The sequence below is a fragment of the Podarcis filfolensis genome (assembly GCF_964270895.1).
Source record: "Podarcis filfolensis genome assembly, chromosome: 6".
Classification (NCBI taxonomy): domain Eukaryota; kingdom Metazoa; phylum Chordata; class Lepidosauria; order Squamata; family Lacertidae; genus Podarcis; species Podarcis filfolensis.
Window position 1 is genome coordinate 14,919,412 of NC_139609.1, and position 14,698 is coordinate 14,934,109.

Sequence of the window (14,698 nt, forward strand, 5' to 3'; positions counted from 1 at the left end):
CTAAAACATCTTTCCAATTAAAACACACACACACCATCACTTTATAGGCTAGACAAATCTTATGACTGATGGTATTATTTCCATAGGTATTATGTCTGATGTTCTGGATATACCCATCATATATAGAAATCTGTGCCAAATTGATCCTTATGATGATGCAGGCAAGAAGATGATGGGCTTTTGGAGTCTAGCCCAGGGGTTGGCAAGGCTTACCAGCCATGGGCCGGATCACCCCCATGGAGATCATCTGTGGGCCAGACCAGCGCAACGCGATGCCAGAAATTGCTTCTGCTCAGATACTGAAAATCGCTCCTGGTATCTGTGTGTGCGCAGATGTGATTTCCGGTGCCACTCAGCGAGTCCCTGCACCGTGCTGTGCTGGTTCAGCGCAGTGTGTGGAGGACTCGCTGAGCGGGCAGCTCGGTTTGGGGGTGGCTCGGGAGCTGGTAAAATGGTCTTCGTGGGCCAGATCTGGCCCATGGGCCGCATGTTGCCAACCCCTGGTCTAGCCACATTAGTAGGGCCATTGGTCTCATACTCTTCTTGGGGTGAGCTCTATTTAAAGCACTGTCTGGTCTATACCGGATTTTAAAATAAAGAACATCAAGGAAAGAGAAACAAGGCCTTGAAGTTGCCCGTCATCAGTTAGGCATGTGGAGAGCAGATTGAGCAGACATACAAGGTCACTTGGCCACAGTGTACTCCACCATGATTTCCATTGTATTTCTGGTATGCAAAAAGGAGTCTCCTTTTTTCCCTGTTCTTTCAGCTCAAAGGTTACATCATTACAAAAAAAGGTCAATTCTCTAAATGAATCCGAGAGTAGAAAATCCCTTAACAAATAGAAGACTTAGACGTGTTTACATTGCAAATTTAAAGCAGTTTAAAGCCTGTTTAATGTTAATGGCCACAAACCAAAGAGCCCTGGGAATTGGAGCTCTCTGAAGTGACAAGAAGCTTCACACAAAGAGTCCTTGGTGCCCTTTCAAGAGCTGGATTCCAAGCATTCTTCAGGATTTCAAACAAACTGTAGCAGAAATGGATCGGGGCGAGTGCTGTTGACCCGTTTAATTCACAAGCACATGGTGCACATGTATTTGTATCCGAGAGCATTTGTACCACAGCTGACTCTTGTTGTGGATTTCTAGATGGTTATGCACAACTGTGCCTAGATGGGAGCCAGAATACCCTACACCAGGCATCCTCAAACTATGTTTTGGTACTACAACTTCCATCATCCCTAGCTAACACGACCAGTGGTCAGGGATGATGGGAATTGTAGTCCCCAAACATCTGGAGGGCCGAGTTTGGGGATGCCTGCAATACACAATAGAATAATCACTTCCTTAATCACTTCCTTGTTTCGCTTCTTTGAGTACAGGGTTTCCCAAACTTGGGTCTCTAGCCGTTTTTGGACTATAACTCTCATAATCCCTAGCAGCTAGCAGGATCAGTGGTCAGGGATGAGGGAAATCATAGTCCAAAAGCAGGTGGAGACCCAAGTTTGGGAAAACCTGTATCCTGTTTTAGTGGAACCACCCATCCCTTCCTTCAGATGTTTTTAATGATGTTTTTTAAGGATGCTTCCTGCTCATTTAATTCTTATACATCCTCCTTGATATATCTGTTATGGAAGAGAATATTATGAAGGAGGAGGAGGAGACAACAACAACAACAACAACAACGTCTCCTGGGATCACAGTCGTACCTTGGTTTTCAAACAGAATGCGTTCCGGAAGTCCATTTGACTTCCAAAATGTTCGGAAACCAAGGCACGGCTTCTGATTGTCTTCCGATTGTGCAGGCAAGCCAGAAACAATAGCGGAAGCCAAAAAACATTCGAAAACCAGAACACTCACTTCCGGGTTTCAATCGTTTGGGAGCTGAAACGTAAGAGTACCAAGGCATTCAACAACCAAAGTATGACTGTACCAAACACATGGAAATTACAATTATTACATGAGTCACGAAAGCTGACCACATTATTTATGGGAAGGGGATGGGGAAGAGAAAAGCAGCAGAGGGGTTTGCAAAAGGACCACTGCTCAATGGAATGTGCACAATGCCTTGCATGCAGAAGGTTCCAGGTTCAATCCCTAGGATGACGTCTCACATTAAAAGATCTCAGGTGGACCTGTGACAAGGTTAAAAAATTTTGGGAATCAATTTATAATGAACTTAAAAAAATATTTAGGTAAACTTTCCCCAAAAGACCGGAAGCGTGTCTATTAGGTTTAATAGGAATGGAAATCAAAATGGGAGACCAAAATCTGTTAGCAAGAACCCTCCTGGCCCAAAGATGGAAAACACAAGACATACCAACCATCCAGGAGTGGCAGGTGAAGTTGACAGAATACGCAGAACTTGCCAAATTGTCAGGAAGGATCCGGGACCAGGAAGACCAAAGATACCAAAATAACTGGAGTAAATTTATTGAATATTTAAAGGAGAATTGTAAAGAGGTCAAGACACTAGCAGGATTGACATAATACCTTCAATGTACTATTGTGAGAATGATGTGCACGATAGAAAGGGGTTAATTATACCAATTGCAGGGAGGGGGGAGTCGCGACTCGGCAGAGTCAAAGGAAATGTATGGCATTAATATGGTTTGTTGGAAAAGAATATGTAAGGAAAACAATAAAAAATTACTTGAAAAAAAGGAAAGATCTCAGGTAGCAGGGCTGGTCAGAACTCCTTTATGAGATACTGGAGATCCAGATTCCACAAGGTTAGAAAGAGGTAGGGCAGGAGGACCAGTGACTTAACCATAAGGTTTTCTTTGTTACTGCTGGAGTAATCTGACCCTGTATGGCCCAATCTCATGCAGTCAGAGGCACAGTTGAAATCGGGAGACTCGGGCTGTGTAATTCTGCATAGGATCAGCCTGATAATGACTTGGCAGGGAGGCAGAAGAGGTGGCTAAGGCACCCATAACATACTGCAAGATTCTCATAAAACCTGTATGATTTATTCTAAGGCATTTCAAGCATTCTCCATTTTCTATAAGAAAAATTATGCTCTTGATTTGAATTTATGGTTGCCATAAGACAGCAATCTGTCCCTCTAGTGAATAACTGTTGGTATAGTGAATCATATTTTGCGTTGGCATAGTTTCAGCGAATATTCTATTTACTATGGCTCCCCTCAGCTTCAATGGATGCTGGATGGAATCCTAATGACAGCACGGTTGTAAAAGAAGAGAACAGTCTAGGCTGTTGGCTTCTTCTTCTTTTAATACCTTTGGGAAATGGCCAACTGAATCTGGGAAATCTGCACTACAGATAATTTAGGAGAAGTGTCGTGTCAATGATTTATGGACCTTCTATCAATGAGTAAAACGCTTCTGGAGGGCGGAGGATCTGTCACTTCATCATAATGCATTTTTAAAGTCACCCTTCATAACTTAAAAGCCATCATTGTTCTTCTCTTTGGGGATATACTATAATTAGAGAAATCCATCTGGAAGGTATTACAGCCTGAAATTATATAGTAAGGAAGCCTTGGTTCCCAAGCAGACTTCACATCTTGGACCAAAGGAAAGGCTGACAAGCTAATCTAGGGAGATGGCAGACAAGACACTGAAATGAATTGTAGCATATGCCCCGCCCCTAACTTGTTCAATTCAAATCAGATTTTGGAGCAACATGGAATGTGGGCCTGGAAGGAAGCAATTTAGTGATAAGCACATGGAGCAGAGAGCTTCATTTATTTATTATTTACATATTTATATATTTCTGGGTAGAACAGCAGCAAGATGAAAACAAGGCTGGGAATACCAGACTAAGTTCAGGGTGCCTGTCCTGGTGTCCATAGTGTACTGAAGTTCTCACCCTGGGCCAGCAGGGAGATACTGTAGATAGTTATGCAAATGAAGGATTGAAAGTGATGTTCAGTGATTGGATAGTTTTAGAAAGTTGTTACAGTAACGTGGTACTGGAGCTCTATATAAGCAGGCTGACTGAGCCCTTCAGTTCAGTTCTGTCCTGGCCTGAGAATAAACAAGAGCTGTTTGAAGAATCGCTGTGTCGTCTGATATGTTCACCCACAACTTAACACATAGCCCTAGAGAGCTTGGGACCAGGATGTCTGAAATATATTTCCCCTTATATATCTTGCACTCTGCAGGTGATGGCGCCTTGCAGATACCATCTAATTAGGAAGTCCATTCTGTATGATGAAGGAGTTGGACTTTTAGTGTGGCAGCACGCAACCTTTGGATCTCCCTATTAAATATCAGACAGAAACTGTCTCTGTTGTCTTTCCAGCACCTATTTAATACCTTTTGTCTTCAACAAGGCTTGCTAAATTGAGAGTTTTATCCTGTTCTGTAACTTCACTGGAACTGAATTGTTTTATGTGAAATGGTTCTACATGTGGGATTGCTTAATCATTTTTTATATTTGAAATTGTTTTAGCTTTTTATTGTTGATGTTATCATTGCTAATGGCTTCAAGTTGTTTCATAGGAAGCTGTTTATAAATGGAAATAGATAAATCAATATCGATAACCAGCCATCCCATTTTATATAAGCTTGAATAGGCATGAGGTCTTCTTTCTTTGAATTCTTTTTGCTCCCTTTAAGGGTTGGTTTATCCACGTATATTCATTTATTCTAATGGCAATGGCAATGGGAAGTGGTGACCTGTGTGTGCAAAGGAGCCGCCGTGGATCAAAAAGTAAAGTAAAAAAAGGTAAAGGACCCCTGGATGGTTAAGTCCAGTCAAAGGTGACTATGGGGTTGCGGCGTTCATCTTGCTTTCAGACTGAGGGAGCCAGCGTTTGTCCACAGACAGCTTTCTGGGTCATGTGGCCAGCATGACTAAACCACTTCTGGCACAACGGAAACACCATGATGGAAACCAGAGTGCACAGAAACGCCGTTTACCTTCCTGCCACAGTAGCACCTATTTATCTAATTGCACTGGTGTGCTTTCAAACTGCTAGGTTGGCAGGAGCTTGGACAGAGCAACAGGAGCTCACCCCATTGCGGGGATTCGAACCGCTGACCTTCTGATCGGCAAGCTCAAGAGGCTCAGTGGTTTAGACCACAGCGCCACTCGCATCCCAAAAAGTACCATCACAGCCAATAGTTAGACCACAAACTATGGTTGCCATAAGGACTGGGATTCCCAGGATTTGTCTTCTACAAGCTAGGAATTGCATTTGGCAGCATAGTCAGATCTCCCAACACACAAAGACAATCTCAGCCCTTGTTAGCCTTTCCTCACGATAGGACAAGACATCATGCCTGTTCTACAACTGGAAGAGCCAGTGACTGCAGGTTTATGAATGCATAATGCAGGGCTGGCCAAGACTTTATGGCACCTGAGGTGAACCCCCAAATGGTGCCCCCCCCCTGCCAGGGAAGAAGACCTGAGTGTAGATCTACATCAGGAACAGGGGCGGGGATACAGATCAACACCATTATCTTGCTTCCCGAAGAGATCATCTCACCTTGCCTCATCGGTGAGCCAGTCTTGGCATAATTTATCACAGTCACTTATGTCTGACTTGCCTGTTCTATATTCAATATATTTGTCTGTGTTTGCAGGCAGGCTTTAGTGCATTCTAACATCCCGCACCAGTGATTTGCCATGGTCCATTCCCTCCTCATCAAGGCCAAGGGATAACATTTTCTGAATGCGGTAATCCCTCATTGTTAGACTTGATTTAACCTGAGATATGCTGGCCATACTTTCTGCATGGAGTGTAGGAGCTTTAATTGGTTAAAAGGGGGAGGGTCACATCATCCGGGAGCAACTGAGAGGCAGAAATCAAAGGTTTCTAAACATAATTCCTACATGATGCATGCCACTGTAACTTCCAAGTTCGTATTATTTCTTAAATATTTATAGACTGCTTAAATCAGAAAACTCTTTAGGCAGTGTACATAATAAAATTATCACTCCATAAAACCAGCAAAACTGGTTTTTCTTGTTTAAAAAACAAGTATACATAAAATAGTTGTCAAGAAAATATGGATAAAAATCAGAAAACATCGAAAACAAATATACATGACTAAATTATATGTCTGGGTAGGCTTGCTAAAACAAAGAAGTTATCAGCAGACATCTAAAACAGTATAGCAAGGGCACCTATATAGAAAATGTATGTGTACAATAAACAGTATTTTAGGTTGTGGGAGAAAAGATATGTACCTGGAAGAATGTTCTGCTAAAATCAAGGAGGCTGACTTCCAACTAAAGGGTGTTTGGATTGGAGTTTTATCCTAATTGTGATTGCATTTACATCAAACTCGGGGCATGAGTACAAATTACACTAATGTAGCGCTTAGCAATCATGTGGGGCGCTTGTTTGTGTTTGTGTTTTGTGTGTTTTAAAGCAGTTCTAGGCTGTGTGTTTGTGTTTATGATCAGCACTGCAGAACATGGGGAGAGGTTTCAACCTTCCCTGATGAGAGTGATCTTGACAAATGTCCCTTGCACCACAGACCAATTAGTATGGGGGGGCATTAAAAACTTCTATTGGCAACAAAGGGAGATCCCCACCCAATGCTAATTTCTACACTGGAGGGAGAAAGTGGTTTTCACCAGGAAACAAGGAAGCATTTAGGGATGCAGGTGGCGCTGTGGGTTAAACCACAGAGCCCAGGACTTGCCGATCAGAAGGTCGACGGTTCGAATCCCCGCGACGGGGTGAGCGCCCGTTGCTCGGTCCCTGCTCCTGCCAACCTAGCAGTTTGAAAGCATGTCAAAGTGCAAGCAGATAAATAGGTACCACTCCGGCAGGAAGGTAAATGGCGTTTCCATGTGCTGCTCTGGTTCGCCAGAAGCGGCTTAGTCATGCTGGTCACATGACCTGGAAGCTGTACGCCGGCTCCCTTGGCCAATAAAGCGAGATGAGCGCTGCAACCCCAGACTCAGTCACGACTGGACCTAATGGTCAGGGGTCCCTTTACCTTTTTAAGGAAGCCTTAACTTGTCTTGGCCCAGTGGCTACACCCTTGGACAATGGACTTTGATTCTAAGGAAGTGTGTACCACTGCCACCATCTCCAGTGGGCCGTGGGTGCTGCAGTCCCCACAATAATATATTTGTAGGGGTTAAGGCCCCACAAAGTCAATGAGAAAAGTTTAAGCGTTTTTCACTGGCCCTACTTTTTGGCAGGTGGGTGGGATGCAGAACTGCCTCTCTATCTCCTTCTGTGATAGAGAATGATAGAGAAGAGAGAGATAGAGAGGCAGTTCTGCATCCTAGACTGCCTCAGCCAGGGACAGACGTTTGGGAGAGAGAGAAGAGGGACAGAGACAACCAGTGTCTTTTCCCAGCTGACAGCTGTACTGAATGCTTCAGTATCCCGTGACTCATCACTGTCCTTTCAGACTACACTAGTTAGCTTTCCTCATTTCAGCCCGCTTTGGCTGGGAAAAGCCATTGGGATGGCTGAATGTGTGAAATGAGCCCTTTGAACTGTGTGTGCTTTTATATAATCTGTATTAATTATTTTATTGGGTTACAAAAATACGCGCATTGCCTCTGTTTTCAGGTCGCAGAGTCTTTTTCTGCAAATTGGTTATGTTTGATGTGAGACACTGGTGTATAAGATTGGGGATGGGAGAGAGGGGATGGTAAACCTAGATTCTTTTACTTAGTATATGTATGAGGTTTTTGTGTTAACATCACTTGGGTTGGAAGGGAAGGGAAGGGAAGGGAAGGGAGGAAGGAATGAATGAAAGAAAGAAAGAAAGAAAGAAAGAAAGAAAGAAAGAAAGAAAGAAAGAAAAGGGGGAGAAAGGGAGGGAAAGGAGGGAGGATTGGGAGAGGGTATCACTGTCATGGCAGAGGCAGATCGCTATGGCGTTGGAGAAGTTGGAGAATAGCTATGCCGGAAAGGAGATCAAGGAGGGAGGATTGGGAGAGAGGGGATCACAGTCACTGCCAGTGAGGCCCCACGGTGGAGGCAAAGGCCCTGGTCCAGTTGTTGCCATGGCACTGGAGTGCATGACCTGCTGTGACCTGCCCCACACGACACCGCCATGACATTGCAATGTGATGTCATGATGTTGCAGCACTGGCCAGAGCACACTGGGCACCCACAGTCAGCGCCCGTGGTGTGCAGATTATCATCCTGAGACAGAAAGCTTTCAGCAATAGCGCCATCCACACATTACTCATGCATAGGGCATAACTGTGTAGGGAGGAGAGTAGGGCCAGACTTTAAGCACAGCTCTGACATAAGATCTCTCCCTTCCCCCACTGCTTGCTTAGGATTTGTTTAGGATTGCGGCTTTAGAACAGTAGGCAAATTGTAATCTCTCATCTTGACAATTTACACAGCTTAGCAGTAGAATAGAGTCACACCCTCTGGCTATACTCTGATAGAAATATCATGATATTGGCAATCCCTTTGTTCAAGAATGGTGTAAAATCACTATCAAAGAGACTCTGACATTTTCCCGTATGCCCATGTTATGCACCCATAGTGCCTGTTGACTTGAGGAATATACACAAGTAAAAGCATTAGGAAGATTTGTCCCAGTCATTCGTATTACACGTCAGATGGATGATTTACACAACCCCAACTTTTCAGAAGCTGGTTGGAAACCACTGGGCAGCTCCTAGCTGTTCAAATTCACCAAAGAAACAGGAGAGAATTATATTCCCAAGTCTCATCACCTTACCATCTCCCAAATGGAAGATTGGGAAAGCAGCCTAAAAGTGAGGGTGCACAGCTGTTAAATCTACAGAGCCCCCAAATGGTGAATTGGTGAGATTGGAAGAGTGGGATGGCTTCTCTTCCAACTCTCTCCCTTGATATCTGTGAGAGAGCTGGGGAACATGTTTTGATCTTATCCCGGTCATGGATATGCCACTAAAAATGGCATCCACACAATGAATGCTCCCTTCCATGCATCACATGACCAGGTTAAGGTATCAGCCACTCCCTCAATATGCCATCAAACTGGAAACTGTTGCCATGTCTATCCATGTGAATAACCCTTCAGTGTCAAAACAGCATGCTAGGTCAGTGATTCCTAAACATGTAGGGCATTTTGAAGGAATGTAGCCTTATCTTTGTGAGTTTGTAGTAGCTTACGTTGTTACCACTTCCCGCCATCTCTACAAGCTAGCCCCATTTGGGAAACACTGTCCTAGGTTGGTTGCATTTTCTCTTTTGTTTTTCTTACCTTTGCCTCGGCAAGCTGATGAGTGGCTGTTTATGGCACCTCTTACTAAGGCTAAAGAGCTTGTGGACAATTTTCTGCACCTTGAGGAACAGCTGTTTCGTGCTGGTTTCCAGTTGCTCATAGCGATGCTGGAAATTTGAGTCCATTGTCCACAAGTGCATAATGGCTGACGTGTTGAGGAAATAGTTCATGGGCAGCCTTTTCATAAAGAACTTGAATTCATCTGCAAAATGGCAAAATTCAACACTCTTTTAAGATACGCTTCTGTGAGCCTTTGTGCAGCAAAACAACAGTTACCTCTAGCGTGTGTCCATTTTTATCACTTTAATTTGTCACCATTAATGGACAGTAGTACAGCAGGCAAATGCAATATTCTTAAATGTTGTACACAGCATACATATTAATGTGACATGAGCCTTTCAGAAGTGCAAAGGCCCACTTTCTGTTGCTTCACATTTGACAAATTGAGCATGGCTTCATTAGGCTTGCAACCCTACCCACACTTTCTTGGGAGGAAGTACCCAGGATAATCAGTCAGGCTTACGTCACGGTAAATATACCTGGGATTGTGCTGTACGACTCCCTCCGCAAAACAACAACAAATCTCTGGTTACATGAAAAATATTCAGTCAACATACAAGACGTAACCGGCTGTACATTTGAAAAAATAATATATACTATTCATTGTATTGAATTGTAGATTTCAACAGAAGTAGCTCATAAAATTCAACGAAAAAAGTAGAAACCCCAGTATGGACCTTATGCATAAACTGATTAGAGAATGAACTGATCCATTGGGTATCCAATGAATAGTATATATTATTTTTTCAAACGTACAGCCTGTTATGGGTTGTATAACTCCCTCCTTCAAATATAAGAGCTGATGTAACTCAGCGGCGATAACTGTGTACTGGGGAAAGGGATAGACTTGGGCATTTTGAGAACAAATGCCTCATGAGATGGTCATAAGTCTTACTTCCTTCACTTCAAAAGATCTTATGTCTCCCAGGTTGTAGTGAGTATTACTTTGTAGATCAATTGGTAGAGCATGACACTCTTCATCTCAGGGTTATGGGTTTGAACTCCACGTTGGGCAAAAAATTCCTGCATTGCAGGGGTTTGGACTAGATGACACTTCCAACTCTACAATTCTATGATTCTACTTCATAATGTGGTAGAGTAACCCTACTGAATTTAGGGGCCCTGGCCAAATCCCACTATGTTTCTGAGCACAATTCAAAGTGTTGGTGCAGCGGTTAATATTAACTCCAACTAATCCAGAATGCGGCAGCTAGATTGGTGACTGGGAGTGGCCGCCGAGACCACATAACACTGGTCTTGAAAGAGCTACATTGGCTCCCAGTACGTTTCCGAGCACAATTCAAAGGGTTGGTGCTGACCTTTAAAGCCCTAAACAGCCTCTGCCTTGTATACCTGAAGGAACGTCTCCAACCCCATCGTTCAGCCCGGACACTGAGGTCCAGCTCCAAGGGCCTTCCGGTGGTTCACTCACTGCAAGAAGTGAGGTTACAGGGAACCAGGCGGAGGGCCTTCTCGGTCGTGGCACCCGACCTGTGGAACACCCTACCATCCAAGGAAATAAACAGCTATCTGACTTTTAGAAGACATCTGAAGGCAGCTCTGTTTAAGGAAGTTTTCAACGTTTGATTTTTTTTGTGTTGTTAATATTCTGTTGGGAGCTACCCGGAGTGGCTGGGGAAACCCAGCCAAATGTGTGAGGTATAAATAAATAAATAAATAATAATAATAATAATAATAATAATAATAATAATAATAATAATAATAATAATTCCCCAAATTTGGCCCTGAATGTGCTACTGGCTTGAATATCTAAATATTTCTCTGTCAAGGGCTGCATTACCTTGGGTGTAATTGGGGGTGGGGGCTTCAAACAAATGGAGGATGTAGCTAGAGCCAAAAGTGGGCAGGACCAGAACAAAAAAATGAGTAGGGTCAGAACCAAGAGTGGGTGGGGGGCACCCCTTTTCTCTCTCTCTCTCTACCACTCTTTCCTGTATGTGGTGCCGTTCACCACTGTCTCGAGAAAACCTTATTCACTCCACCCACAACCTCTTAACTGCTGTCAATTTTATTTCATTTTTATAATTGCTAGACACACTGACAGTTTCACCTTGATTTATCAATGTTTTAGCAATTAAAAAGCTCAGCGACGTAGAGGTAATTAGACTCGCTTCCTTCACAAGGCTGTTGCAAGGAGCCTGTCTGAGGATTCACATGGAGTCCACCCACCTCTGCCTCCTGGTTGCCAAAACCACTTTTGCTCTCCTTTCCTTCTGGGAGAGGGACAGGCTAATGGGAATTAATTCTCCTTTTCCCAATTCCTCTTACTGCTTGCTTGCTTGGCAACAGCAACAGCAACAACCAGGAGGCTCCAAGGATTCATTGTGGGTCCCCTTCTGGAGCATGCCTGATGATGCCAAATTTTGGTGCTAGCCCAGATTACCAAGAAGTGTATGTGAAACAAAGTGAATATCTGAGTGGACTATTTATATATATGAAGAGTTGTATCTAGTAGACACATTGGGATTAATGGGCCTAAGTTGGTCATTCTTTTTAATGAGTCTTCTCTGTGTAGGGCAAATATTGGTCACAACCTAATAATAATAATAATAATAATAATAATAATAATAATAATAATAATAATGTAGTTTTTGAGTTTAGAAAAAATGCAAGGAAGCTCAGCTATGGAATTAACTACCACAAGGTCTAGTAACAGCCACCAATTTGGATGACTTGGAAAGGGAGTTAGACAAATACATGTAGGCTAAGCCTAGCCATGATGTACAAGTTCCAAGCGCTGCTGTGCTCGTGTCCTACTTTCAGCCATCCCATAATTCCATAATCTTGCAGTGACGCGCCAAAGGAACCTTCGCTATCTCCACTTACTTGTTCAAGAACAACATGCTGTGTACAAAGTTGATGTGCTGTTTATATGTGATAAGAAAGGTTTGCATTATATTCTCTTGCAGTACAAAACCGAGGGGGTGGGAGCAGGAGGGAAGGTGGCTAAGAAGAGAACTTGCTAACTCTTAATGAAATCGTGTCCTGTATTCTTTTCTAATGAATATCACATTGTATCCAGAGTAATGAGAGATAAGGCTACTGTGAAGTCACAGTGCTTTGCAAGAGAGAGAGAGAGAGAGACAGAGAGAAAAGGCGGCGGTGGCGGTGGTGGTGGGGGAGCAGTATTTGTCTCATATCTTAAACTGACACATTTCATGAGCTGTGAAACTGCAACACGAGTTCTTACTGTTCAAGGATTATTAAATTTATTGTACTCTAATCAGCAAAATGCACAGGTATCCTTTGGAATGTGATTAAGGGCCTAGGCAGGAATGAGGGCAAGAGAAGAAGTTAACTAGAACTGCCCTGATATCTGTTGGAACTCAAACTCTGCCAAGAATGCAAGGTCCAACAAATTTCTCAATTGCCTCATGGACAATTTCATTCCCCAGTAGGTAGAAGTACTAGGAACCTTGGGAGGAAGTGATCGTGTCCTCTTGGGTTTCATGACACAGAGGCAAGGAAAAGCTGAGTGTAGTCAGACACAAAATCTGGGCTTTAAGAAAGCTGATTTCAAAAATCTAAGGAACTAATGGGTGAGATCCCATGATCAAAAATACTTGAAGGGAAGGGAGTCCAACATGGATGGGAGTTTCTTAAAGGTGAAATATTGAAGGCACACATGCAGACAATTCCAACAAGAAATAGCTCTATATATCACCAACAGGCAAAAATACAGCAGAAACACAGCAAGCAGCATGGATGCCAGGAAGAAAATTGTAAATGAAAAGCAAGGCAAAATTTCAGGCACAGACCCCAGATTCTAGGACGTGAGGCAACACACAAAAGGAATGTGGGTAGCTTACATAGTTCATAGCAGCTGGCAATGACCTTGGCCAATCAGACATCTCCCAAGATGTAACTCTACAGAACTGAGTGCACATGCTACTTCAACCACAGTGGCCTCCAGACCCAATTAGTGAAGCTCCATCTTGACCTTGGATACCCCGCGTCACTCATACAAGCCATGAGATCCTGTACAATTAGTGAGAAAGAAACCGCTTTCTCATGAGGTCACTTCTCCACCCAGAAAATGCTTTGGAAGAAGGCCAGAACAGAAAAATCTGATTTTCTTGACACTACACTTTCCAAATATTTGGATGGAATGGGAAAGTGCAGTTTGCTACACAACATAAATGGAAACTCCAAATTTTCCTCCCCCTATGTTCAGTGGAGAGGGAAAGTGAATGGGCTATACCTTTAAAACACCTTTAAAACACACTATCCTCCTCAATGTGTTCTGGGCACTGCAGTTTGTTAAGGGTTGCTGAGAAATATAAACTACAGTGCCCATAATTATGTGAGTGGAGTCAACAGTTTGCAACTGACTCCATGATGCACTGCTAATATGCTAACAATTTGACCCATGCATCTAGGGTATCAATCCCTATTGCAGAATGTCCTGGAGGCTTTCTCAGCCACCAACCATCCCTTTGCCCCAGTAAGCCTGAGAGGACTCCAGCACACAATGAAAAAGCATTTAAGAATTTTCTTTGCACCAGACTCAATCCATAGCATGGATTAATTTGTGAACTTCTACCAGGTGTCTGGACAATTCATCTGTTTACTCTGGATTCCCCCCCCCCCCAGTGGATAGGGAAGGTCTGCTTATTGCTACAAAGAATTAACATTTGATAATTGACTTGAACTCCAGTCCTACATTGAGTAACATTTCAGCTAGGAACGCTTGGGAGTGTCTGTGTTTTACTGATTCATCTTGTGAAGACAAAGTGGAAGATGGCTGTTCTTGGATTTAACAATTGGTGGTAAATATAGCTCTGTGTAAAATGTACTTTGCATTAGCCCTGTCAAAATCAGCATTTTAAAGTGGCTGCCTAGGCAGCAATCCTAAATGGCCTTGTCTGTCACTTTGCACAATGCTCAGAAAACTCCAGCGATATTTCCCTGCCTTATTATTGTAGCCAAAGGATGTAGCCAAAGGCTGCTTACCCAAACTCTGTTTGAATAACAGATGAATAAACACGGACAGAGAAGAGAGTGCAAAAGGATAAAATATTCCATTATGAATTTCAATTTCTTTCAGAGCTGTCAGTCAAGATATCATATGCTTCCCTGGAGGTAAAAACATCATAAATACTCTGTAGCGTGTGGGGCCTCCACAAGAATGCAGCAGTACACCCCCACTGTGGCTCGTTCAAGGTTTCAGCCAGCCATGTCCTCCCCCAGGAAACTATTTCTTCCTCCCTGGTTCCATTTTCCTTTTCCAAATGACATTTTACATTTGTTTGGCCAAGTATGTCCTGTCCACATTGGGCTGTTGGGGGGGGGGAGTCACCAGTGAAGGCGGTGAAGGCGGTCCTGTGTGAGTGTCCGGAGGCGGTTGGAGGATGGATGGCGGCTAACAGATTGAGGTTGAATCCTGACAAGACAGAAGTACTGTTTTGGGGGGACAGGAGGCGGGTGGGTGTGGAGGATTCCCTG

At 43.4% G+C, this 14,698-nt stretch overlaps 1 protein-coding gene across 2 annotated transcripts in view; it reads right to left on the bottom strand.

The window, feature by feature from the left end:
• The window catches only part of BRINP3 (BMP/retinoic acid inducible neural specific 3), a 250,608-nt gene that overhangs the window by 36,048 nt on the left and 199,862 nt on the right, over positions 1-14,698 (bottom strand). For both annotated transcript variants that reach the window (XM_083620295.1, XM_083620296.1), the window contains exon 7: positions 9,152-9,374. In XM_083620295.1, coding sequence (XP_083476421.1) covers positions 9,152-9,374 — 223 coding nt within the window. The remainder of the gene's footprint in view (positions 1-9,151; positions 9,375-14,698) is intronic.